Source organism: Phodopus roborovskii, unplaced genomic scaffold (genome assembly GCF_943737965.1).
Source record: "Phodopus roborovskii unplaced genomic scaffold, PHOROB, whole genome shotgun sequence".
Taxonomy (NCBI): domain Eukaryota; kingdom Metazoa; phylum Chordata; class Mammalia; order Rodentia; family Cricetidae; genus Phodopus; species Phodopus roborovskii.
Genome location: NW_026126424.1, coordinates 16,156,501 through 16,181,695, shown reverse-complemented (window position 1 = coordinate 16,181,695; position 25,195 = coordinate 16,156,501). Strand labels below are relative to the sequence as shown.

Here is a 25,195-nt window from a genome sequence, read left to right as displayed (position 1 = left end):
TCATGGCTTCAGTAACTGACCTACACCTCTCAGCTGAACTGTATTTTATATGGGGATTTTGTTTAATTTTTAGGCAGGTTTTTATATGTAACCTAAGCTAGCCCAGAACCCACAATTCCTCTTAGCTTCCAGGGCTCTGAGATTATAGGCCACACATCACAAAGAATGGCTCCATCTCGGTTGTTTACATCATAGTATTTTCCTTTACCCCAAAATGGGAAGGAAGGGCTCGGGAGGGAGTCCAGAATACTTTAGACTAAATAACATTCATATTTTTGCACCTCCAAATTGTAACATAGATAAAAGTTGCAGTCCCAAGCTCCGGGTTTCATGAAAAAGACAGTCTAAGCACAGAACGTCACTGTCGACTGGCAGAACTTCCAAAGGAATGAGTTATTTGAAAGACCAAGAATAGTCTCCCTATGTGGTCTGGCTTTAGTGGTGCTCATCTAAAGAAGGAGAGGAGGAGACAAGGAAATGGCTGTGGCAAGGGTTTAGTCTATTTTCTTCATGACTGTGTGCAGAGTAGTAAATATCCTATAAACGTAAGCTAAAAGAATGAGTGATGAACATTTGAATATCTGCCTTGTGCCAGACATTGAAAAGCATGATCCTATTTAAATTTCTTAACAGCCTTTGAAGTTGGTACCCTTATCACCAGTTTATAGATAAGAATGTGGATCCAGGGCTGGCTCAGTTGGGAGAGTGCTTACCTAGCATGCACGAAAGCCTGGGATTGATCTCCAGCACCACATAAAATTATATATGGTGCTTCATGCCTGTAATCCTAGTACCTAGGAGGCAAAGGCAAGAGTACCAGAAGTTCAGAGTCATACATAACATGGTGGTTTGTATGTAATTGGCCTGCATAAGTTCATAGAGAATGGTGTTTTTAAGAAGAGTGGCTTATGGAAGACAGGTGTGGCCTTGTTGGAGGAAGTGTGCCACTATGTAGGTGACTTTTGAGGTCTCATATATGCTCAAGCCACACTAGTGTCTCAGGCCACTTCCTGTTGCCTGCTGATCAAGATATTGAACGCTCAGCTCCAGCACCATGTCTCCTTACACACTGCTAAGCCCCTCCATGATAAAGGACTAAACCTCTGGACCTGTAAGCCACCCCATTAAATGTTTTCCTTTGTAAGAGGTGCCAAGATCATGGTGTCTCTTTATAACAATAGAAACCCTAACTAAGACACATAGCTACATGGAGAGTTCAAAGTCTGCTTGAGCTACATAAGACTCTATCTCCAAGAAGGGTGGTGACTTAGACAGTGAGCTGGCTCAGTAGGGAAGCGTGCTTGCATCCAAGCCTGATGACCTGAGTTCGATCCGCTGGAGCCACATTATGGAGAGAACCAACTCCTACAGGCTCCATGTATACCATGGAGCACATGTACTCCCATACATACAAATAAATAAATATAAAAATATTGAGGAAAAAAGGAAATCAGGAAGGAAGGGAGGGGCTACAGAGATGGATTAGTTTTTAAGAGTGCTGCTCTTCAGAGAAGCAGAGTTCAATTTCTAACACCATGGGATCCAGCACCATACTCTGATCTCTGATGGCTTCTGTACCTATGTGCATGTACCAGCCACACAGACAAACACACATGCACTAATCACAAAAATCAAAATAAATCTTAAGAAAGGAACGAAGGAAGAAATTAATGTAGACAAGTTTAATAATTTCTCCTGGGCCACATTTAGTAAGCCTATGCTAGAAACAGGATTCAAAAATAGACCTTCAAATTCAAACAGGCTTTAGGATTCAAAAACAGGATTCAAAGAAAAAAAATGATCCCTTGTGATTTCTAAATCTTCATATGGAAGAAACTCTAATGATAGTTCTGTCTTTCACTTTATTGCACAGGAAAGATTTTTGTTTCCTGTGGTAACTTGATTCATAATACATATGTACATACATATATACCTATATACATACAAAATTATACACATACATACGGAAAGTCTATGTATATTAAAAGCAAAACCAAAAGACAATAGTTTTTGCCTGGTGTGATAGAACTGAAGCATCTACAGGCTAAGGCAGAATTGCTGTGAGCTTCTGAATACCCTAAACTATCTAATGCTAGTTTAAGGTCTGCCTCAAACAACAAGGAAAAAGAAAGATCCTTCCTGATGCCCTGATCTTACTAGGAAGGCAACATTGGTATTGTGATGATTGTTTATCTAGGTTCAAATGCCAATAATTGCCTGAATAGAAAGAATTCACAGGAGCTGTAGAAAGAACTCTGTGGAGAATCAAATGCAATTCCGGAAAGGGGATGGGGACCTGGAAAAGGGAAGTCATAACCCTAATCAGTACTTTAACTGAAATAAGCAATTTTTTTAAGGTCAAAAGAGCTGTGTGCAATCAAGGCTTAAGAAAACAAAATGGGCCAAATTGCATAAAAATAAGTCCTTTCTTAAATTTCCAGTGATGTTAGAAGCCACAAGACTTCACCATCTATTCAAATTATAGCCTTCTCTTCCAGCTTCTAGTGAGATGCTGGGTCAGAAACCACCATCTGTTCATCTACAGCAGCATCCACCACACCCCTCAGCTTTGATCTCCTGCTCTCTCTAAATTCAGTTACCCTGCAGCTAGAGCAGAATTATTATCAGTCCCAAGACTTGCATGTCATGGGTCCCAAGTTTCCAAAGAAAGTCTGGTTGGATCTGAGCAGTCAGGCCAGAGGCATGAAAATGGAAATATCCTCTACAACACAAACACAACAGCTCATTTTTGATCATTGTTTTTGTTAATATGTCTGTGGTTGCAAAGTAGTGCAGGGAAGGGGGAAGTTAGTGCAAGCCACTTATCTCTGCAATGAGACAATTGGATTAGTAGCTCTCTGAGGTCTCTTCTAACTTGTACATTCTGGGAGTGAAAGACTAAGGAAAAATTTCCAACTTCCTGATGGAAGAAGAAGTTGAAGCCCTCAGCTTCACTGGTCATTTTGGTCTTGTTTCTAAGGGGAAGTTATTCAACCTCTGTAGTCCCTGACTTTGCGTGCTCAGGAGACAGACAGTAACATATACTCCATAAAGCACTGTATATAGATAGTTAGCATGGGAAAATCAGACCTGATGACATACTTTCTTTAAATATTTTTTAGAATGTTTTACTTGCATATGGTGTATTTTGATCATATTCACCCATTACCAATTCTCATTCCTCCTCCCATTCATGCCAAATCCTTCTTCCAAACAAGTTCCCCTCCTTCTTTCAAGTCTTGCTGGGGAGTTGGTCCTGAATTTAATTAGTGGGTGTGGGTTCTTTACTGGAACATGGACAAATAACAAGTAGCTATTAGTCTGAAGAAAAGCCCTCTCCCCCAGCAGCCATTAACTGCCCATAACTCCACACAGAGGGATTGGGGGGTCTCCCAAGCCCCTCCCCAACCCATGATGGATAATTGAGCTTGTACAGGTCTTATGCGTGTTAATCACAGTTACTGTGAGTTCTTGGGTATAATGGTTATGTCATGTCCAGAAGACAGCATTTCACAACAATCTTCCCCACCTGCCCACCAGAACTTCTTCATGCCCTCTTTCCATCATGGTTGCTGATCATTGTGGAGAGGGAGGAAAGGTTGATATGGATGTCCCACTTAGAGCTGAGTACGCTGCAGTCACTTATTTACAGAACTTTGACTAGCTATGAATCTTGTCATTAGCTACCATCTACTGCAAATAAAAGCTTCTCTAAGCAAGTCTAGAGCTATGTGGACCCAGGTATAAACATAAATATTTAGAAGCCTATTAACAAGTTCATGAAGCAAAACCATCTCCAGAGCCCATGACCTCCCCAAATAGGAGCTTTTGAACAAATTTTCAGCGCAAGGCATGATGACACTGCTATAGAATTGGCATTAAATCCAATCAGAAAGCACTTGATTACCCCCATAGCAGTCACACCACTATTGCCAGTGGGCACATCTTACCTGTATTGTAATATATAGGGTTCATATTTCAATGGATCACTGATGACCTCTCTTCTCCAGCAGCCTATGTAGTACGCTCTGGCGTTACTAAAGCTTTGCCAACATATTTTCTAAACTTTTAAATTTTAAAGACATTTTAGAAAGGAATATGGGAGGGGGGATTCACACTTGGAGAATTCTTCACGTGCACCATGATTTTACTTGTGTTATATTCCCATTATGCTAATACATTAGGACAGCATCACATAGAGAGATAGAGGTACTGCATTTTACCTGTCTGTCACACCACTCAGCAGAAATCTAGGCACTGGAGCTCCCTGTGACAATATGCAGTAGCCTCTGAGGATCAGGGATCAGATATACTTGCCAAGAAGAATCCTCATCCACAGAGCCCCAGAACATGAGCTGGTCTGGTCTCCCAACCCACCATGCTTGTCATACCCTAGGGGGGAAAAAAGAAAAGAAGAAAAAAAGAAGAAGAAGAAGAAGAAGAAGAAGAAGAACAAGAACAAGAACAAGAACAAGAAGAACAAGAAGAAGAACAAGAACAAGAAGAACAAGAACAAGAAGAAGAACAAGAACAAGAAGAACAAGAAGAAGAAGAACAAGAACAAGAAGAACAAGAACAAGAAGAACAAGAAGAAGAAGAAGAAGAAGAAGAACAAGAACAAGAAGAACAAGAAGAAGAAGAAGAAGAACAAGAAGAACAAGAACAAGAAGAACAAGAAGAAGAAGAAGAACAAGAACAAGAAGAACAAGAACAAGAAGAACAAGAAGAACAAGAACAAGAAGAACAAGAAGAAGAAGAACAAGAAGAAGAAGAACAAGAAGAACAAGAAGAAGAACAAGAAGAACAAGAAGAAGAACAAGAAGAACAAGAACAAGAAGAACAAGAAGAAGAAGAACAAGAAGAAGAAGAACAAGAAGAACAAGAAGAAGAACAAGAAGAACAAGAAGAACAAGAACAAGAAGAACAAGAAGAACAAGAACAAGAAGAACAAGAAGAACAAGAACAAGAAGAACAAGAAGAAGAAGAACAAGAAGAAGAAGAAGAAGAAGAAGAAGAAGAAGAAGAAGAAGAAGAAGAAGAAGAAGAAGAAGAAGAAGAAGAAGAAGAAGAAGAAGAAGAAAAAGAAGAACTACTCCTGTGTGGGATTGACTTAGTACCCAGGGTGGAACCTGGGGTAGATAACTCAGGTCTGAGAGCTCACTCAGTTGCAGTAATTTATATTGATGACAAAGTAGGCTCCCTGATATCATTTCTGGCTACTATTAATGTCACTTCATTCAGGAGGACCAAGAGTTCATTAGTCTGAAGAAAAGCCCTCTCCCCCAGCAGCCACTAACTGCCCATAACTTCACACAGAGGGATTGGGGGTCTGACTGTCTGTTCTGCCCTTAGGTCATCCTTGGCTATACATTGAGTTTTAAACCAGGTCATTCTATACAAGACCCTATCTCAAAAATCTAAGCACATAAATAAAATATAAAATAAGCAAAAATCTGTATGTAACACACAAAACCCCTGCTCCCTTTAATATAACTAGAAATACTGGGTTTACATTCTTAACTGACCAAAAAGGCCTGCCTTGGGGAGGTAAGGGGTGGAGGTATGTATCAGATTTCTCTGTTGGGCTACATATTAATTCTCAAATTTATTGCTTCCTGCATCATTTCAGTGAGTTTTCTGCTGGGACCTAAGAGGTATTTGAGTGTAACTGTGGATCAGAATTGTTAGGTCAAAATGAAACTACAAATCAGTGTTTCTCGACCTTCCTAATGCTGTGACCCTTTAACACAGTTCTTCATATTGTGCTGTCCCCCCAACCATAAAATTATTTTTGTTGCTACTTCATAACTGTCATTTTACTACTGATATGGATTAAAATGTAAACATCTGATAATTCAGGATATCTGATATGCAACCCCTGTGAAAGGTTCATCTGACTCCCAGAGGGGTTTTGACCTATGGATTGAGAACCACTGGTCCAACTCCTCAGTTACACTAGAATGAATTAAACAGAGAAAAGTTACCACTAAGCAGACTAAGGAACCTCCTGGAGGTTCTTCAACTGGTTGCAAGGGCCTGCAGGTTTATTCAGGAAGCTGATCTCACTGTCTGTTCTGCCCTTAGGGACCCTGGTACAAAACAACAGTGCCCTTACACTGTCTGGGAAGCCATTGCATTCCAGAGGGAAACAGGGCATGCCAGAAGCTTTGTTTCAAGCCCACCATTGCATTTCCATTCCTTTGTCCTGTATTTTCTAAGTGCTATTTTCCAAGGTGTGTTAATCAACCAAAATATATCTGGAACCATTTTCACAAACTATGGGAATATTTCAGCCTACTTAGTGCAGAAGTCAGAGCTTGGCTAGAGCACATGCTTTCTAACTATTTCAGTTCTTTTCAATAACAATATCTCCAGTTCTATAAGAAATAAAACCATAGACATTCCTATCTTAACAAAGCTAATCAGAATAGATTCTCATTTTCCCTAAGGTTCGTAACTTGGCTCCTTTCACAATCCCCTACCGCTGATCCCTGGTGTACACTGGTTGTCAGCCTTAATGCCAGGCCCCGGCATTGGGGTTTTCTGTGGGAAAGAGCTTGTGTGCTTACATGTTCATATTAGTTCATCACACTAAGGGGCTTAAGCTTTGTTTCTGTTTCTGAACCTTGGCAGGGCCTCTTCATTTTCTCACAAGCGAAAAGCAAAACTCTGCCTTGGGCTGTTAATGGTGCCTACTGAGAGCCATGGAATGTGAATGACATTGATCTGGGAGATTACTACAAAGCATAGCCACAAGTCCTCTGGACACCCTGCTGGCTCCAAAAGATGGGAACCACAGAAGCACCCTCAATTTGTGCTTTACCAAAAAAGGAATTGGGAATGGGGAAACGATGCTTACCAAGTTTGTTTGTTTTATTTAGGATGGTATGGTAGCCTCTGCAATAAGAATGAATGCCATGGATTTTCTCCAAATTCCAGGAGAATCCATACAGTCAGATATAAAGAATGTGAGTAGCTTAGAACACAGAGGAAACTATAGTGACCCCGATGTAGGAAATTTCCATTGTATGGAAAGTCCTCCTTTTCCTGTAGGTAGCTTTGAATAAAAGCTGAGTGGAAGGAAAGAACTTAAACAAAAATAAAACATTATTATGATTGACTTAGCTCCAAATATGAATTCCCAGCCAGTGCATTCTTAATTGCTAGTGAGACGCAAAGTCTAATGTAAACTTACTGTGGTAATGACACACACAGTTCTGTGAGTCAGACTTTGACAAAGCACAAGGAACTCTGGCAGAGATGCCAGGACTCAGTCTCAATGTGACCAGGAGCAGTTGTGGTGGCCTGAAAACCATCCTTTCCAAGGAACACATCACAATATTTGATCGCATAATGGCTTTTTGTTATGCTTTGATTTTTTAAATTTTATTTAATTTAATTTTTGATAGAAAGCCTCACACTATAGGCTAGGCTGGTTTGAAATTCACTATGAAATTCAGCCTAATCTGTCACTTGTGGTGATCCTCCTGCCTCAGCTTCCAGACTGGTAGGAGAACAGGTTTAAGCAACCACGCTCAGCTGTACAGCATGATGGTCTGATTAAAGCCATTTCTGTAGCTTTTTTTATTTTTTTATTTTTCAGTCTGTATTAAATTCCTCCAAATTCCCTATAGATTTATTGTATCTGTTAGACAAAAATTATGTGGAAAGAATTGTTTCTGAGCAGGAAAGTTTGAGAACAACAAAATCACAAAGGCTTTCAAAACATCTATCGGCTCTCTCCCCTCTCTTTACTCCACTCCCCCCTTTTTCTCCCTCTCTGCTTCTACCGAATTATAAGGAAGGAGGGAAGGTGGTCCCTGAAAAACTGATCAACCATTAAGAGTGCACTCTCACAGAGAACCTGGGGCACTTCCCAACCTCCACACCACATGGCTCACATCTGCCTCTAACTCCAGCTCCAAAGAGTCAAGTGCCCTCTCTGGTCCTTCCATGGCAACTAGGTGCATACATACACATACACACACATACACACACACACACACACACACACACACACACCACAAATAAAAATGAAATCTCTTCTTTTGTTTTATTTGTTTATTGTTTGTGTTTTTGTTTTTCCAGACAGGGTTTCTCTGTGGCTTTGGAGGCTGTCCTGGAACTAGCTCTTGTAGACCAGGCAGGTCTTGAACTCACAGAGATCTTCCTGTCTCTGCCCTTGAGTGCTGGGATTACAGGCTCCAGCCATCATATCTGGCTATTAAGTGAAGTTTTTTTTTTGTTTTTTTTTTTTTTTTAACAGACTCAACACTTGTATGGACTATGGCTATTCTGTCTTTCCAGAGTGATTATTTCCTGTGGGAAGACTCTCAGTAACTCAGTTTTATGTGTCCTTTTGATAAGCAGGCAATACCCCCCTGAGCTAAAAAAAAAAAAAATAATCAGTAGGTTTCTTTTATTTTTACTTATTTGCTTTTGATGTTCTTACCTAGGCCTTGAGACATGACTCAGCAGTCTAAAGCACCTGTTGTTCTTGAAGAGGACTTGGATTCAACTCTCAGCATGAGAGTGGCAGTTCACAATCATCCATAACTCAAGTTCCAAGGGATCTGACGCCTTCTTCTGGCTATCTCAGGCACCAGCACAAACGCACACACACACACACACACACACACACACACACACACACAGTACACAGACACATCCAAGCAAAATGCTCATGCATGTAAAATCAATAAATCAAAATAATAAATATATAGGAAAAATTTTCATGTTCTTTCCTCTACCTCTTAATGTTTGCTGTTTTCTTTTTTAAGATTTACGTATTGGTTGATTGACATGCACATACCACCGCCAATGAGTGGAAGTCATACAGGACTGTTTCCTCTTTCTACTATGTAGGACCTGGTGTTCAAACACAAGTTGTGACTCTTGGCTACAAGCTTCCTTCCTTGACATTGAGCCATCTTATTTGTGTTTTTACTTTTTATTTTTTGAGGTAGAATTTCACTCAGGTGTTCAAGCTGTCTTTCGATTTGCTTTGTGTGTATTCATGTGTCCCAGGCAGGGGTCAATGCAGGTGTCTCCCTCCATTGCTTTCCACCTTATCTTTTAAGACAGGATCTCTTGCTGAACCTGGAGCTCAGTGATTCACCGCTGTCTTGCCTTCAACCTCAACAGCACTGGCGTCACAGGAAAGCAGCTCCGTGTCCTGCTCTTATGTATACGCTGGGAATGTGAAGTACTGTCATAGAGGGCCTTGGACATTTTGCTTTGAGTCAAGGTTTCATGTAGCTCATTTTAGAAAGTAATGGCTTGAACCTGAAGTTGATCTTGAACCCCAGATGCCCTCCTTCTACTTCCAATGTGCTGGAATTGTAGGTGTGTTTACAAACACCCTACTACACGCAGTGACTGGGACGGACCCCTGGGCCTGCTGCATACTAAACTGGCACTCTGCCAACTGAACAGCATCCCTGGCAGCCTTGAACTTTTGATCTTTCTGCTGTAGCCTCTTGGAATAGGAATTATAGGCCTGTGCCGCCAAATCTAGCTAATTTTTTAGGATTTATTTTTATCGTTTTTTGTTTGTTTAGTGTGTGTGTGATTGCTATATGTATGCCAGTGCCTAGGGAGGCCGGAAAAGTGTCAGAGCCCACGGAACTGGAGTTACAAGAAGTTGTGGGCCTCATGATGTGAACACTTGGGACTGAACTCAGGACCAAACACCCGACCCCCAACCCTATCCCCCCAGACCGGGTTTCTCAGTGTAGCCCCAGCTGTTGTGGAACTCTCTGTGCAAACTAGGGTGGCCTCAGACTCAGAAATTTGCCTGTGTTTGTCTCCTGAGTATAGATATTAAAGGTGTGCACCACCCCTACCCAGTCAAATTCTTTATAATTGTTCCTATCACAGTATAAAAATTCAGCTAGGGAAAAGGCTTATCCGATAAAGTGCAACCATGGGACAATACTTCAGATCCCCAGCGTAAACATAAGGGCAGAACATGGTGGTGCTTTTCTGTGCCCCAGTGCTGTGGGGGTTGAAGGAAGGACAGCAGTGAATCACTGAACTCCAGGTTCAGTGAGAGATCCTGTCTTAAAAGATGAGGTGGCAAACAATGGAGGAAGACACCGGCCTTGACCTCGGGCCTTCATGTGCCTAGGCATATGAATACATACACCTGTGTGCACTGTGCAAACTTGAACATAGACTCCCTCTCTATCCAACTAGAAAAGGCGATGATTTACAAATATCCAGTTAACTACTGCAAAATAGTTACATTTTTAAAAGTTTTGATTATTATCATTATTATTATTGGTGTGTGTGTGTGTGTGTGTGTGTGTGTGTGTGTGTGTGTATACGTGCACCTGTACCACAGAACACACATAGAAGTCAGGGGACAGATTTTGGGAATGGTTTCTCTCGCACCCTGTTGAGGGAGGGTCTCTTGTTTATGCTATACTGTGTTCACCAGAAGAGCTGGCCCACAAGTCTGAACACAGTTCTCCTGTCTCTTTCCGTCTTGTAGTAGGTGTGCTGGGAAGATGAATGGCCACTGGAGTTGAGTTTTTTAACCCTAGTTCCAGGCATTGAACTCAAGTCACTGGATTTGCATGGCGAGCACTTTCACCCTCCAAACCATCTTATTGGCCCCGTGGCAAAGTATTTTACAGGTTGAAGAACCTAGGAGAACTTCTTTGATACCCTAGTGCACTTCCACCTGAGAAAGGAGTATGAAAATCTGTGTTTTTCTCAAAGCTGCCTTGACTGGCACTTAGACAAGGAAGAGAAACCAAGGGCTCTCTCTGCAGGTGGCCACATGCAGCTCGCTGAGGCGGAACAGCATGTGAGATAACCAAACTCTATTTCGGGTACTGCAGAAGCCGGGTGAGCGGAGTCGCCAGGCGTCTGATATCTCATGTTTTTACAAGTGATTTCTCACAAATATTTTCTTATTTTAGAACATAACTATACTGGCAATCTAAATTTGTTTTTATCTGAAGTGGTGTCTAGACAGGGGCAAGAGAAACTCTGAAATTAGAAATAAATATTTTCTCTGTTTTACAAAGCAATGAAGATACTCCACCTACAAGGAGATGGTACACTTTGAAGGGCAGAGATGGTCACAGAGGCACAGACGTCTGAAGGATTAGCAGTCTTGAAAATTACACAAATAGTAAATGGGGCTGGGGTGGAGTTCAGTTGATAGAGCACTTGCTAAATATGAGGGACACCTGGGGTTCAATGTCCAGTAGTACAACATAAACCAGAAGTATGTGTGTGTGTGTGTGAGAGAGAGAGAGAGGAGAGAAACAGAGAGAGATTGAGAGAGAGAGAGAGAGAAGTCCAAGGTCATCCTCAGCTATATAGCAAGTTGTAAGCCAGCCTGGGACTTATAAAATTAAGGAAGAAATGGATAAAAGCAGCAAATAGAGTCAGGCATGGTGATGCATACTATAATCCCAGCACTTAGAAGCAGCAGAGGCAGAAGCCTTTCAAGCCTTCAATACACAGTAGGACCCTACCTACAAACACACAGTCTAACAGATGTGACTAGGTCAGCTCATATTCGTTACGGTTAGAGCATGGAACTGGGACTCACAGCTCCGGGTTTGCTGGTAGAGTTGAGTAGGAAGCATGCAAGAGATGGACTGAGGCACATCTCTGAAATTCTTAGTTGATTGCAGGGCTCTCCATTCCACAGGATGTGTCATCATAATTCTGATCATTAGAAGCACATGCCATGCTTCCTCTCCTAAAATGTGATGCATTTTAGGGGCTGAAGAGATGGCTCAGTGGTTAAGAGCATGTTGCTATTCCAAAGGATGTGCGGTTCCAATCTTAGCACCATGTCAGGCAGCTCACAACCACCCTTCTTAAATCCAGCTTCAGAGAATCTAATGCCCTCTTCTGCTCTGGTCCTACCACACACAGGCATACACACATAGGCACACACACACACACACACACACACACTTTTTTTTTAAGGTTGTACATTTTGTCTCTTATATTTTATATCCAAATTGAATAAGGATCCCACCTAAGTTGTTCAAATGACTTAATCCGACCTAATTTGCCAATTACAACCCACATGGTTCTAGTTCACAGTAACACCATGGATAGAAGCACACACTCAGGTGAGACAGAAACTGGCAACAATGTAACATACTCGGCTCTAACAGAAACCAAATGCTTTTCATCACACAGAAAAATCTCCATACTGATTTTTACAAGTGTTAGTAACTCCATCTCCCAGATGACGTAATTCCAGCCCATTTAACCTAATTTAAGGAAGTCAAATCAAGCTAGGGGAGAGAGCTGTCAGCATTGAGCACACCTTGTCTGCTTTGCATTGTGTTGTCACTGCTGTTTATTAGTTGTGGACACTTGTGCCATAACACGCATGTGGAGGTTCGAGAACCATGCTATACTGTAGTCAGTGGACAGAACTTTCCACTTTTGAGATGAGCCTGGAATCCAGCCCAGGAACCTCTACCTCCTGAGCCATATAGCCAGCCTTTCGTTTGCTTTTTAAAGTCAGGCTCTTCCTTCCTCAGTAACCCAGACTGGCTTGGAGAATCCATTATGAGTTCCTTCTGCCATGGTTTCCCAAGAGCATGAGTCACCATGTCTGATCTAATCCTACTGTCTAAGTGAAATGCTGAAGAACTGAAAATATTGGAGGAAGTATAGAACAGAGAATACATTCCTGAAAGAAAAAAAAAAAAGAAGTATTTTTGCTATCTCATCATCCCTTAGCCTCAAAGGAAAGAGGCCACCGAAGCACCAGGACAGAAAGAACAGATATTACTCATTCTAGAAAGTCAAGGATCCTGCTCTTCATTTTCTCATATTATAACACACAACCAGGCCAGGCATTCCCGCTGAATGGGTGGGAGAGTGGACAGTAGAGCTGTGAGTATGTGAGGGCAGGAAGGTCAACCACACCATGACTTTGATTCCTCCACAGGAAACAGATAAGCAAGCAGCTTACTGCCTTCTCCATCTCCTTGTAGGTCCAGGCAGCATTTCCCCCTTTTCCGGTTTCTGGTCCTGATAAGAATCTAATCAGTTCGTCACAGGACCAGTGGAACACCTGAAGCACGTCACCTCTGCTCCACTACACCTAGAACTAGCTGAAGGCCAGTTCTCAGTCAGGGATGAGGACAGGCAGACAACATACCTGCTGTCATTTTGCCTTCCCATCCTTTAAATTTCTGCCCATTGCTTCTACTCGTGAAGAGCTTACACCCAGGGAACTGCTCGTATCTGACTGAATGCTTTATCTAGGTGTGCTCATGTGGCCATGGTTTGGCAAACTTCTGTATGTGTTTCCATTACTAATATTCTTCCGTATCCTCACCAGTCCATAGATCGTGTTCTTCTTAAGATTGCTTGTAGCCTTTATAAATTCATAAGAGTAGAATCTGAATGTCAATGCATTTTTTATTAACAAAGATTCACTGTACCCCTAGACTCTTCCAACACACAGATTCTCCAGGGATTTTGCACAATCTTATCCTATAGAAATAAAAGAACACCATCGGGTCATGATTATTTGGTATTTCAATGGTTTGTTCCTGGGGCATGAGATAAATACAAAAGACCACATGCTCTTCTATGGACTATTCTGGGACGCTTGCCACATTCTCTTGAACTCTATGGAATCTTACCAGAATTTCCAAGAGGAGACCCTGTACTGTGCTTGTACTTAGATGCTGAAGCCAGCCATCTTGGATTTTTAAAAATTGTAGTTGTCTTTAGAACATAGCTGGGTAAATTTAGGACACTATATACATGTAAATAACCAATGTTCCCTAAAGAAAAAGATACAATATAGAGTATTCTTAGCATCCTAGAAAGTCCTTCCTTTTCTTTTTCTTGGGTCCCCACTCATGCTCTTTTGATCTCTATGAATTGATTTTCTTTTCCTTCTTAAAAAAGATATATTTTACTATCTTTAATTACATGAGTGCATATAAGTGTAAGTCTGGCAGAAGCTGGGAGTGTTGGATCCCCTGAAAATGGAATTACAGAGGGTTGCAGACCACTTGACATGGGTGCTGGGGACCAAATTGAGATCCTGTGCAGGAGCAGTGTGCTCTTCACCACCGACTCCTCTCTCTAGTCTACTCTAGTCCCGGTTTTGCTTTTCCCTAGATTTCACTTCAGCGGCTTATACAGTATGAGACTGTTTTGTTTTGTTTTCAACATAATGGTTTTGAGATTCATACAAATTGTTGCAAACATATTGGTAGTAACTGAGTAGTTCTCCAAGAGGGCTGGCTGTCATCAACAAGAAAGCTGCTGGTGGGGAGTGTGGAGGAGTTTCAATAGTACACAATAGTCATTTCTAACTCCTCAGGCCCACAGCTCACTCTGTGCTATTGCTCATGCTTATGCATAGGGCTAAGTCTGAGTGTTAATCTTTGAGATCCCAAAAGAATAAAAGAGGAAAACATGATGAAAATAGGAACCATGGGACTCTAGAGTCAAGAGGCAAACCCAGGAGTAGAGGACAGGGTGCATTAAGGGACATATTCCCCTCCTGGACCAGCATTGTTCTTGGTCCTAGTTCTCATCAAGGATTGTGAACATGACAAGACTGAACTGACAGAACTGCATTTCTAACATCATGTGCCTCTTCTGATTTTCTTTCTTTCTCCTCTTTTGGATTTTGTGTTGAAGTCTTTTTAAAAGTATTTTCCTTTTATAAAATTCTTGGACATATATTTACTGTGTCCTCAGCATATTCCCTGAGCACCGGTCCCTGAGTGTGTGTGGGGGCGGGGCAGAGCCTGTTTTCTAAGATAGGATCTCATTCATAACCCTTCTACTTCAGCTGCACTGGACATGTACTGCTATGCACAGGAAAAACTTGCTGTGTGTGTGCATGGACACTCCAAAACTTTTTACCTGCCCATACCTTGTTTCCTGAAACATGATTCTAGATTCAGGTACCACCGAATTAAAAGCAAAGCTGTGTATAGATGATTCTGTTAAGTCCTTTTTCTTGTATGATGTGAAACACATCAAAAATGTAGGAAGGAAGTATCAGGGAAATTATGCCATTTGTTACTATTTCTCTTCTTCAAGGACTTAGTGAACTGGGCAGAGTACTCTCACCTGTCACCCAGTACTCAGGAAGCTGAGTCAGGGGGATTACACTAAATTCAAGGACAGCCTGGACTGCAGAATGAGACCCTCCCTCAAAAGACACATATACATACCTGTCTTCTCTGCCACACACACACACACACACACATCCACAAAAGAGCTCTCCTCCAACCCTACTTACTGTATTCATAAGGAAATAATATTTCCAGTCTGTGTGTTATAATTCCTCCCTCAATATGTTTAGAAACTATTCCTGGAAAAATGCAAACAAATTAACTCTAAAAATAAATGGGATCAAATTTAGTTTGATAAAAATTAGTTAGGTGCCTTTGGAAAACACCACAGCTCAGAAGAGTGAAGTAAGTCATCTAAAAACAAAAAACTAAAAACTAAAAACAAAAATACAGTTTGGTTGGTAGAGGGTCTGAGTCTGTCTAGCTTGCAGGAAGTCCTGGGTTCTTCGTCTAGCATTGCATAAACTGGGTGTGGTAGCACTCACCGGGAATCTTGGAACTTCATCAATCAAGGCAAAGTCATAAGTTCAACCTCACCTTCAGGTAGTTTGATACCCTGCCTCATAAACAAAATTTTAGAGCCAGGTGTGATGGCATATGCCTCAGATTCAGAATAAGTTTGTTGCCAGCTTGGGCTATACAAGATCCTGTCTTAATAAAATAAAATAAAATAGTTATATAAAAAGAATAACACCATTTCACAGAAACTACAAAAGCTCATTGTAAATACTTACCATATATATTATAACAGTTTTTAGCTAGAGATTAGTTACTGAACCAAGGGGAGGAGAACTCACAGCAATGCCCCTGTCTAAGCCTCCCGAGTACTAGGATTATAGATGTGCCCCCAGCTGCTGAGCCAGTGACTGTTAAGAAGCCTTTTGGGTATTCTGTATATAGAATGCTTTAAAATGGACCACTCTAGCACTATAGCCTGACTTCCCATGAAACATGGGATTGCTACCACTGAGAATCACTGGGTCACCCAGTCCTTGTTTTGTACCATTACCCAGGAGCACGCACCATTTGTCTGAAGTCTTCCTTTCCCAGCAGCTCCAAACAGATGCATAAAAGCGAGCAATCTTAGTGATGGAGGGAGCATAGGTACAATGGGTCTGAAGTCTAAGAAAAGTGCAGTTTGGGAAGTACTGAAAAGATGTGCACTGGTCAGTTTCTTAACACAAGCAGTGTCCAGAGCAGAGCTCAGCATAATTTCAAAAGGACAAAAATGATCTTTAGAAGCAAACTTTTTACATTGGGGGGACATAGGCATCCTGGATATTACAGATGAAGTGAACATATTACTCAAGAGAATCTAGTATGTAATAAGCACAGACACATGAATTCAAAACTTACACTTAAGCTTCTAAATCCCTAATAATATTACAAAACTTGGTATCAGAAGTTTTAGGTTTTTAAGACACTCTCACATAACCCAATTTGGCCTCCAATTTGTCACTTGGTCAAAGCTGGTCTCAAATTCTTTATCCTCTTGCCTCAGGCTCTCATTTACTGGGATTGTGAGCATGAGCCACCCTGCTCCAATTCTTGTAATTAAAGAGTTTTCAAGGCCCAAACTCAAGATACCAGTTTTGTGTGGCAAGCACCTTTACTTCTCAAGCTGTCTCGACATTCCTGGATAATGGTCTGTGATGTTAATAATACTGAATGTTGGGGATACTGTGTAATGTCATTTTTTTCTTTTAGCTTTCATGATATTTAGGACTAACCTAATTTTTACACAAAACATCAAGTAGTTCTAGATGCCTCTCACTTCTTTTGAACAAGACTACTTTTTTAAAAAATACGTAGTCTCATATATCCTAGGATGTCTTCAAACTCAGTATATAACTGAACAGCTTCCTGTTTCTCCTTCCTGGGATTACTACCACACCCACATGAGGCTTATGTGTTACTGGGGATGGAACCCATAGCTTTCTGCTTTCTGCATGCTAGACTAGCTCTCTACCAACAGAGCTACATATATATATATATATATATATATATATATATTCAATCGCTGAGGGTTTTTCTCATCTCACTCCTTACAGCATATTCATTTAAAATCCGATATCATGGGAGAATACAACCACAGATTCCTAGATTCCTTCTCTGTCTTTGCATCTTGACTAGAACTGGGACTTTCAAACATCTACACAGCCCAGCTTTCTCCAGATGAGATCCACTGTCTGGTGGCACTAGAAGAAGGCACGTCCACAGGATGCTGTGCTCAGAGATGGACAAAAGGATTGATCTCCTGTCACCAAGGAGCTCTCATCTGCTCCATTTTGTGAGTCACCCTGTACTTGGAGATAAGTTCAAAAGTACGGTTTTATCATCCAGTGAAGCAAAAATGGTCACACTTTTCCATTATTCCCGAGTCAGTAATGAACGCTGGAGGAAGTGAGTGAAGCATGAAGTCACCCCTTCCGCCTCGGCAGACAGATGGATAGAGACATTCTCATTTGTTTCCAGCCCTTTGTCTTCCGAGCACTTTTGGCATTTCCTTCAGGATGCTGGAGGTTATGACCTAAGGTTTCCTTAGTGAACACACTCTGTTTCCCACAGTTAACCTCACCCAGAAATGACATCTACTCTAGTAGGTGAGGTTTATCTTCATGTCCCAACTGTGTCCTGTCCTGTACATAGTCAATGACACTTGGAAACACAAATTCTGAAAAGCAACAATAGGCTGAAAAGCCAAACACACCAAAGCACTCCCAGTTAATCTCCACTAAAGATGACAATAACTCCAAGAGTTAACTGTTGTATAATTTTGTGTTGTATGCTTTCATTTTACAGTTACTTTCATTTTAGTGGGAATAGTTAAATGAGGAAATTTTTAAAAAGGTATGTGTGTAAGGGGGTGATCACCCACCCTATATTCTATTGTTACAATTGAATTGCATAGTCCAATATTGTTCTCATAAGAACTCAAGATAGTGTCCTAGAAAACAGGATGACTTGGACGTTGGACATAAAAGTCAGCTGACAGAGTATTTGTCTAACATGTAAAAGAACCAGTACTTAATCCCTAGCAAAGCATAAACCTGGGCTAGGCACTGAGGAAGAGGTGAAAGCCAAAGGATTAAAAGTTGACATTCATCCTCAGAGTGAGCAGGAGACAAGCATGGAACCCACTAGACCTTGACTCAAGAATAGAGAAACTAAAAAAGTACAAAAGTACTGAGTTACATAATATTATTTCCTGTTAACCACATTTTCTCTTCTCTAGCATATTGCTAAAAGACCAAGAAAATATGCTTTTGAGGTTGGGTTTGAACTTGCCATCTTAATCACAACTTAAAATAGATTGAGGAATTTATTGTTGTGCTTTAGAAGACTATATTTTAGAGTGGAATTATCATACTTCATTTTGTCTAGCCTCAATGCACTTTGAAATCCAAATAGTTACATTTATTTGCTGTGGTCTTTAGAAGGTTGGTGGTTTTTCTCTTATTCTCTTCATGTCTTTAATGTTAGTTTGTTGAAGTTTCTCTTCCTGAAAAAGCTAGAGTGGTTTCTAAACAAATCACATTTTCCATGCCTTAACTTATCAAGGTAAAGACTTTTAGAGAGTACTACAAATTTGCTCTTAACTTTACCTCCAAAGAACCACATAGTCAACAGATATCTCAGTGAATGATTTTTTTTAAAAAAGTTCTCTTCACAAAAGGATCTTTAAAAAAAATCAGTTTATTAATGTTTAAAAGTTGATAAAGCTATGTGCAAAATGATCCACAAAAGTCAGAAACCTATTAAATACTATTTTTTTAAAAAAGACATTTCTCTGTTTAATTGCACTGAAATCCATACTAAAGAGACAGTAATATATTTTTATTCTCTGTAACATTTACACCCTCCATCAATATCTAATGACAGCCAAAATGAAGAATTCCTGATGTCCTCTGTCAGTTAAAGTAATGCTTTTCGGGTACAAAAGGGTGACACTTTCTTAAGGACTACACATTCAATGGTGTTAACACAGGTTAGGAAAAAAACTCAGTAAAATGACCTCAAAGAAGCAAATACATTCAAAAATCATAAATTGAATTTTAAACATGATATAACCATCCCCCATTGTTTGAAATGGATCACACAACACTCTGAAATAATCAATGAAAGTGCCAAAGACATTGTATTTGTTAGAGGAAAGACATCAAGAAGTCACTCTTGGTTTCCAAAAGTTAACACTGTTGTTCTCCTTATTCTGCTGTTTTACTCCTTTTTCTTCTATAGTCCTGGAACACACCTAAGATTATGGCTGGTAGAATTCAGATAAAGTAGACTTCGTTATTCCCATTACAAACACATATCCATGATGGTTGTAACAGGAATAAGGAATGCATGAGGAGTAAGGAACACATCTTAGATCACGTCTGATATAGCTGAAATAAAGTAGACTTTGTTATCCACATTACTAACACATATCCATTGTGGTTGTAATGGGAATAAGGAATTTGTGAGGAATAAAGAAAACATTTTGAAATTAAAGATGGCCTAGCAAATCACCAACAACTTGACCCATCTTACATGGAAACTTTGGCCTCAGCAAATAGCCTTCCGAGTTAACAGCCTGCCAGTTTCAGGCAATCAAGGAATAGAGCCCCGTATAACCTCCTTCTGACCAACAGACAGTTAAGATATAAAAGAAAAGAATATGGAGAAGTAGTGGGAAGCGGAGAGAGGATGAGAAGGGGAGGGAGAGTGGGACATGCGTACCACCCTACCAAGTTAAAGGATACATACTCACTTTGCCTTTACGGTGAAAGATCACATCGCAAGACTCCAGGGACACTTTCTCATGGGACCTTAGTCTTTGAGAAGGGGTCAGATGATCCCTTCAGGAGCTTGACAATGCTAGACCTTTGGCTCAGTGCAAAATCAAAGCTCCAGGGTGTGGGGGAGGGCAGGAAACCCACTGGAGGCCAGACCTTATCTCCACCCTTCCCAGTGCATTGTTCACAAGAACTACCTACTTACATCATGGCATCACCAGGCCACACATTCTCCCTTCCCTCCCTCTCTCGGGCTCCCAATAGCTCCTTCCAGACAGCAGTGGGGGAATGAGAGCCATTTTTTAAACTCTGGGGTAGTAGGTGACCAAGTCTGAATGCTTCCCCAGTATCAACAGCTTCTGGTTTTAGGAGGAAGAGTTGACATTTCCAGAGGACATAATGGTCTCTGGGTTGTCCCCATCATCCTTCTGCGGGTGGGAGGAGTTGTCTGATTTGCTGCGACTAAATTCCATGCCTGGGATGATGGGCCGCTTGAATTTGCCAGTGGAGTCTCCATTGGGGCATTTGCAACAGGATATGATCCGGATGAAGGCCCTGCGCATCTCCTTGTTGGTTAGAGTGTAAATGATGGGGTTGGTACCTGAGTTCAGCACAGCCAGGACCAGGAAGTACTCTGCTTTGTACAGGATGTTGCATGTCTTCGCCTTGCAGCCCACATCCAGCAACAGTAGGATGAAGAGAGGGGCCCAGCAAGCAATGAAGACACTCAGGACAATGATGACAGTCTTCAGCAAGGCCAGAGACTTCTCAGAACTGCGGCTGGCCTTGGAGATGTTCTTTCGGAAGGTCAGGCGGCGGCTTCGAGTCCTGACCAAGGAGTAGATCCTACAGTAGAGGATGACGATGGAGAGCAGGAGCAGAGTGAAGACAGTGGTACAGAAGAGAATATAGTGCTTGTGGTAGAGTGGGAGTACGGTCGAACAGCTGGACAGTGAGCTGATGCAGTTCCAGCCCATGATGGGCAGGCCACCCAGGATGAGGGAGATGACCCAGCAGGCACTGATCAGCAGGAAGGAGCGCGAGCTGTTGCTCCCATTATGTAGTTTCATCTTCAGCATGGTGATGTAGCGCTCGATGGCAATGGCAAGGAGGCTGAACACCGAGGCAGACAGAGCCACAAACATACTCCCTTCCCGCACAAACCACTGAGCGGGGGTGAGCTTGTAGGTGGTGGCCCCAGACAACAGCAGGTTAGCTGTGTAAGCCACTCCTGCGAACAGGTCCGAGAGGGCCAGGTTGCCGATGAAATAGTACATGGGCCGATGGAACTTCTTGGTTTTCCAAATAGTTAGCAAGACAAATATATTCTCTAGGATGATGAAGCAGCAGATGAGAATGAAGACCACTGAAGTCAGCTTAATGCCATGGTCCTTCTCCACCCCGATGTTCAACTTGCCTGTGTAGTTATAATGCCGTACTATGATATCATAGTTACCATAATCGGAGACTGAGCTACGGAGGGCCTTAACCACCGGGACGCTGGTGGATACCATAGCCGCAGTGTGTCCCCAGGAGCCCGGGGGTGGTACTTCTCCAGACGAACGCTAGAGGGCGAGGTTGAGCGGTCCTTCAGTTATAGCAGGGCCGGGTCAGTGAGCAATACCAAGCTTTTTGTGTAGCTTTTCCTTGGCTGGAGAGGGCCTCCAAAACGGCAGCCTTAAAGTTACAAAGAAAAGAAAATCAGGGAAAAGGCCCACCACACTAGCAGAATTCATTCTGGCCAAGGGACTGATCCAGTTTTAAGTAAACTTGGCCAGAGCATAGGGAGTATTTTTTTAACTCAAATTATCATTTCTAGTAACAAAACAAGAATAAAAAACGAGAGAGAGAGAGAGATTGCCTAGAATGAAAACTCTGACTAAGAGCCCAACCTCGCTCTTGTCACTAAATCCACCAAAGTAAAAATGGAAAACAGCACCCCATTCTAGTTTTCTACCCCTCACCATACTCCCCCGACCCCCACCCCACCTGCAGCTTCCAACCCTGACATTCCTGTACCTGGTCTCCAGCTCCAGCACTTGGTCACCACCAGCCCAAGGGCCTCTTCTCACAGAAGGCCCCAACTGTCAAATCTCAGAGCAGTGTTGACATCTACACACCTGCCCCCACACACCACACACACATACACCATACACACACACACACACCACATATACCACACACACGCGCACACACACACAGCTTATAGAGACCAGCCCACCTCCTAATTACCATGCAAGAAAGTAGATTTGTAGGAAGATCATTTGACAACGTAAGTCGTCTTCTGGGCTCTATTAATAACTCCCTAGGAGCAGGTGTGTTGAGGGTCGGTCAGGGCGGAGGGCACAGGGAGGTGTGGGCCACCAGGCCTGCCGTAAACAGGAAAGCTAGGCGCCTCCGTGAAGCAACTGCCTAGTCTTTCTTCTTAATTTTTTTTTCTTGCTTTACTCCTCCTCCCCACCCAACCCCCCACAAGTAAACTTATTAAGTTTAATGGTATTCGTAGAGAGCCCCTCCTACGAGATTTCAACAAATCCCATAAGTTTCTCCACGAACTGGTTGCCTGTTTTGACTTCAGCTAAGGCAAGCATGCACAGAGAAGTCACTCTGCTAGGGATAAGTTTCTTCTAACTTCAGGTACATGACTTTCCAGAGGCACACACTGTTAAATGTTCATGGGCAATTTTAGTCAATGTTATTAATGCCCGTCCTCTCCCCACACCCCCAACATTGCCTTCTCTGGCATAACTAGTAACACCTAGAGGAAGGACACACAACACTGATTAAGTACTTCGCAGACTGCCTGGTAGTGGATCAACGTTATAAAAATGAAGTTAAACAAGCAAACAAACAAACAAACTAGAACCATTGAAGTCATTTCTATGACAGAAAATTTCAGGAAACCCCACATCTCCCCCACCCTAGTCGGACAGTCCACTCTCATTCAATGGCAGTCACTGCCGTGGTGCCTGATAATTCTCTCTGTAGAATTTCCAGAGATAAGCGTCTCCCCTTAAATGAATCACAGCTTCTCCTTCCCTTCATTCCCCCCCTCCCCAGCTGTTTCTACAAATTGAGTATTAATCCATTCTGAACTTCGTTACCTCCGTGCCTCAAGAAGAAGCCAATTAAGAGGGCTCCAGAGTAACCTAGTAATGCATTTTTCCCCCAAAGTTTTTGTTTGTTTGTGTGTGTGTGTGTTTGTTTCGTTCGGTTTTAAAGCTTAGTTCTTGGCACCTTGGCGCCCCGCGGCCGGCGCTGGAGCTTGAGAGGCTCGCAACCCCCTACCTCAAGCCGGACGAAGCTGCGTCGGCAGAGCTCTGGGTCTACACCGTGCGACCCGCATCTTGCTGCTGTCCTCGAATGACGGCGACTAGTTCACTCGCAAAGTTCTCTGTGCTGCCCCCCCCCCCCCGCAGCGGAGCACTCCAATGGCCAGCCCTGCCTGCCGCTGCCCGCGCCACTCTGCAGAGCGAAGTCTCTGAGCGCCCCACCGAGGCTGGTGGCTCCTCTAGGAAGGGACTGGGAGGGGTTAAAGCCTTTAACTCCTCGGCCCTCTGCCAGCGGCAGGGGGCCCCTCCGGGTCCAGGCTTCTGAGAAGCAGCCTCCAAGAAAGGTCTTCGGCGGAGTGACTAAAATAAAACAAAATGAATAGGAGCCCCTCCTCCGCAACCAGCAGAGAGGGGAGGGGGGAAGGGGGGCGGAGCCTTACAGCCCCTAAATTCTAGCTCACAAATCACGTCTCTCGCCTTCTACCCGCGGTCCCCAGGGCTGGTGAGGATTCAGAAACCAGAGATGGGGATCCGTTGAAAAACTTTTCTTCGTTAAAATCTTAGAGAGCGAGGAAGAGCCTGGTTCTCATAGAGGACCTTCCTGGTCCCGGATCCGTCAGCCCTGAGGATCCGAATGGCCCGAGTGGCCTGGTGCCCTAGGGGCCACTTCCATGAGGTCAGGGGAAAACCGAGCCGCCACGCCGCAGGGAGGAGATCCTGGAAAGGAACTGCGAGAAAGGCCCGAGGCGAGCAGCCCGAAGGCACCGAAATGCTTCTTTCCTCCTCCTCCCATCCTCCACTCCGATCCTAGACAAGCCTTGAAGTTTGCGGTCTGGTGGGCAGAAAGTGGCTTTCCCCGGGCGCACGATGAAGTGGGCCAGCGCCCGGCTTGGTGCTGGATGGGGGTTCCCCTCACTCAGCTGAGCGCAAAGCCAGGCGGTGTGCCCCAGATTCTGGGAAGCGCCGAGGCCTTGAGGAGGTGGGCTGCTAACCCCAACTTCAGAGATTTAAACAGTCCAGCAGCTCTAGAATTTCCACAGGGGAAAGGGCTACCTGGCTTTTTCACAGTCCAGCGCCTACCTCTGCCCAGCTGAGGCTGGCATCCCTTCCCTCTCTTTCTATCTGAGATATAACTAAGAGACGCCCCCCCAATCTAAAGAGTCACACCTCGCCCACATTTTCTCTTAGTAGATAACACTTAAGAGGTTAAGGCTGCAGAGGCCTTGGTTAGGTTTGTTTGAGTAGCAGGCTCGGGGCCTTTATGCCTTGCTCTGCTGTTAAAAAAGAGGTTCCACCCAAGTCCTCTGGTCACACTGCCTTCCCACCCTAAGCAGATGTGAATGCAAAACTTCCTCCCCTGTATAGTTTCAATTGACAGACACACCCTGTACCTGAATGACTCAAAAGAGGCTGAATGAATAAACAACAGACCCCTACCTTCTGGGATTTTATGAGCTTGCAAAAAAAAAAAAAAAAAAAAAAAAAGTAGCTGCTAAAGCACTCATTGACAGCCTTGTACAGTACGTAGTCGCGAACTACAGAACTTGCGAAACAACATGGAAACCAAGTTAACAGCCATCTAGTCTCCTCCGGAAAAGAATGAGTTTGAGTTTCATTTGCAAGACAAGACCATTCAAGTTAATCACAGCACAGCCCAGGCAAGGAGTTTAGGAGATCTCCAAGGGAAAATAGCATCTTGATGTCTCAAGATGTGATGGACACTGCTCTGCGAAGCAAGCGAGCACCGCGGACCATTCTAACCAGGATAGTTAGAGACGTGTAGATTGCCCAGAGCTGAGTCCACAATTCTAAGGTGCCTTGCCTGGTGGCTCCAATGCTGCCAATCAAAGACTTGAAATTTTCCAATTATTTTCCTGAACAGAGCAGACTCCCTCACTTACACTTTCCCAAGTTAGTCCTTCTGATTGTACTTGTCTTCGGATGTGCATAAAACGATTACTGAGGTGTTCAGTGTGAAGGAAGAAAGTCTGTATCAATGAGTAGCCCATGCTGCCCCACACTTCAGGTCATGCTAGCTCAGCTCTCA

At 42.8% G+C, this 25,195-nt stretch overlaps 1 protein-coding gene across 2 annotated transcripts; it reads right to left on the bottom strand.

The window, feature by feature from the left end:
• Positions 1-19,323: 19,323 nt before the first annotated feature.
• S1pr1 (sphingosine-1-phosphate receptor 1) lies at positions 19,324-23,248 on the bottom strand. Of its 2 annotated transcripts, none has more exons than XM_051185633.1 (2): positions 23,165-23,248; positions 19,324-21,553 (listed from the first exon to the last, which is right to left on the bottom strand). In XM_051185633.1, exon 2 carries the CDS (start codon positions 21,388-21,390, stop codon positions 20,242-20,244), a length of 1,149 nt encoding a protein of 382 aa, XP_051041590.1. In that variant the 5' UTR covers positions 21,391-21,553; positions 23,165-23,248; the 3' UTR covers positions 19,324-20,241. The 2 variants fall into 2 exon arrangements, with proteins under 2 accessions (XP_051041590.1, XP_051041589.1); XM_051185632.1 differs by lacking the exon at positions 23,165-23,248 and adding an exon at positions 22,109-22,266.
• Between the last annotated feature and the right edge of the window lie 1,947 nt (positions 23,249-25,195).

Excerpts from the sequence above, each read along its gene's own strand:
- S1pr1 (XM_051185633.1), bottom strand. The coding sequence starts at position 21,390 with ATGGTATCCACCAGCGTCCCGGTGGTTAAGGCCCTCCGTAGCTCAGTC.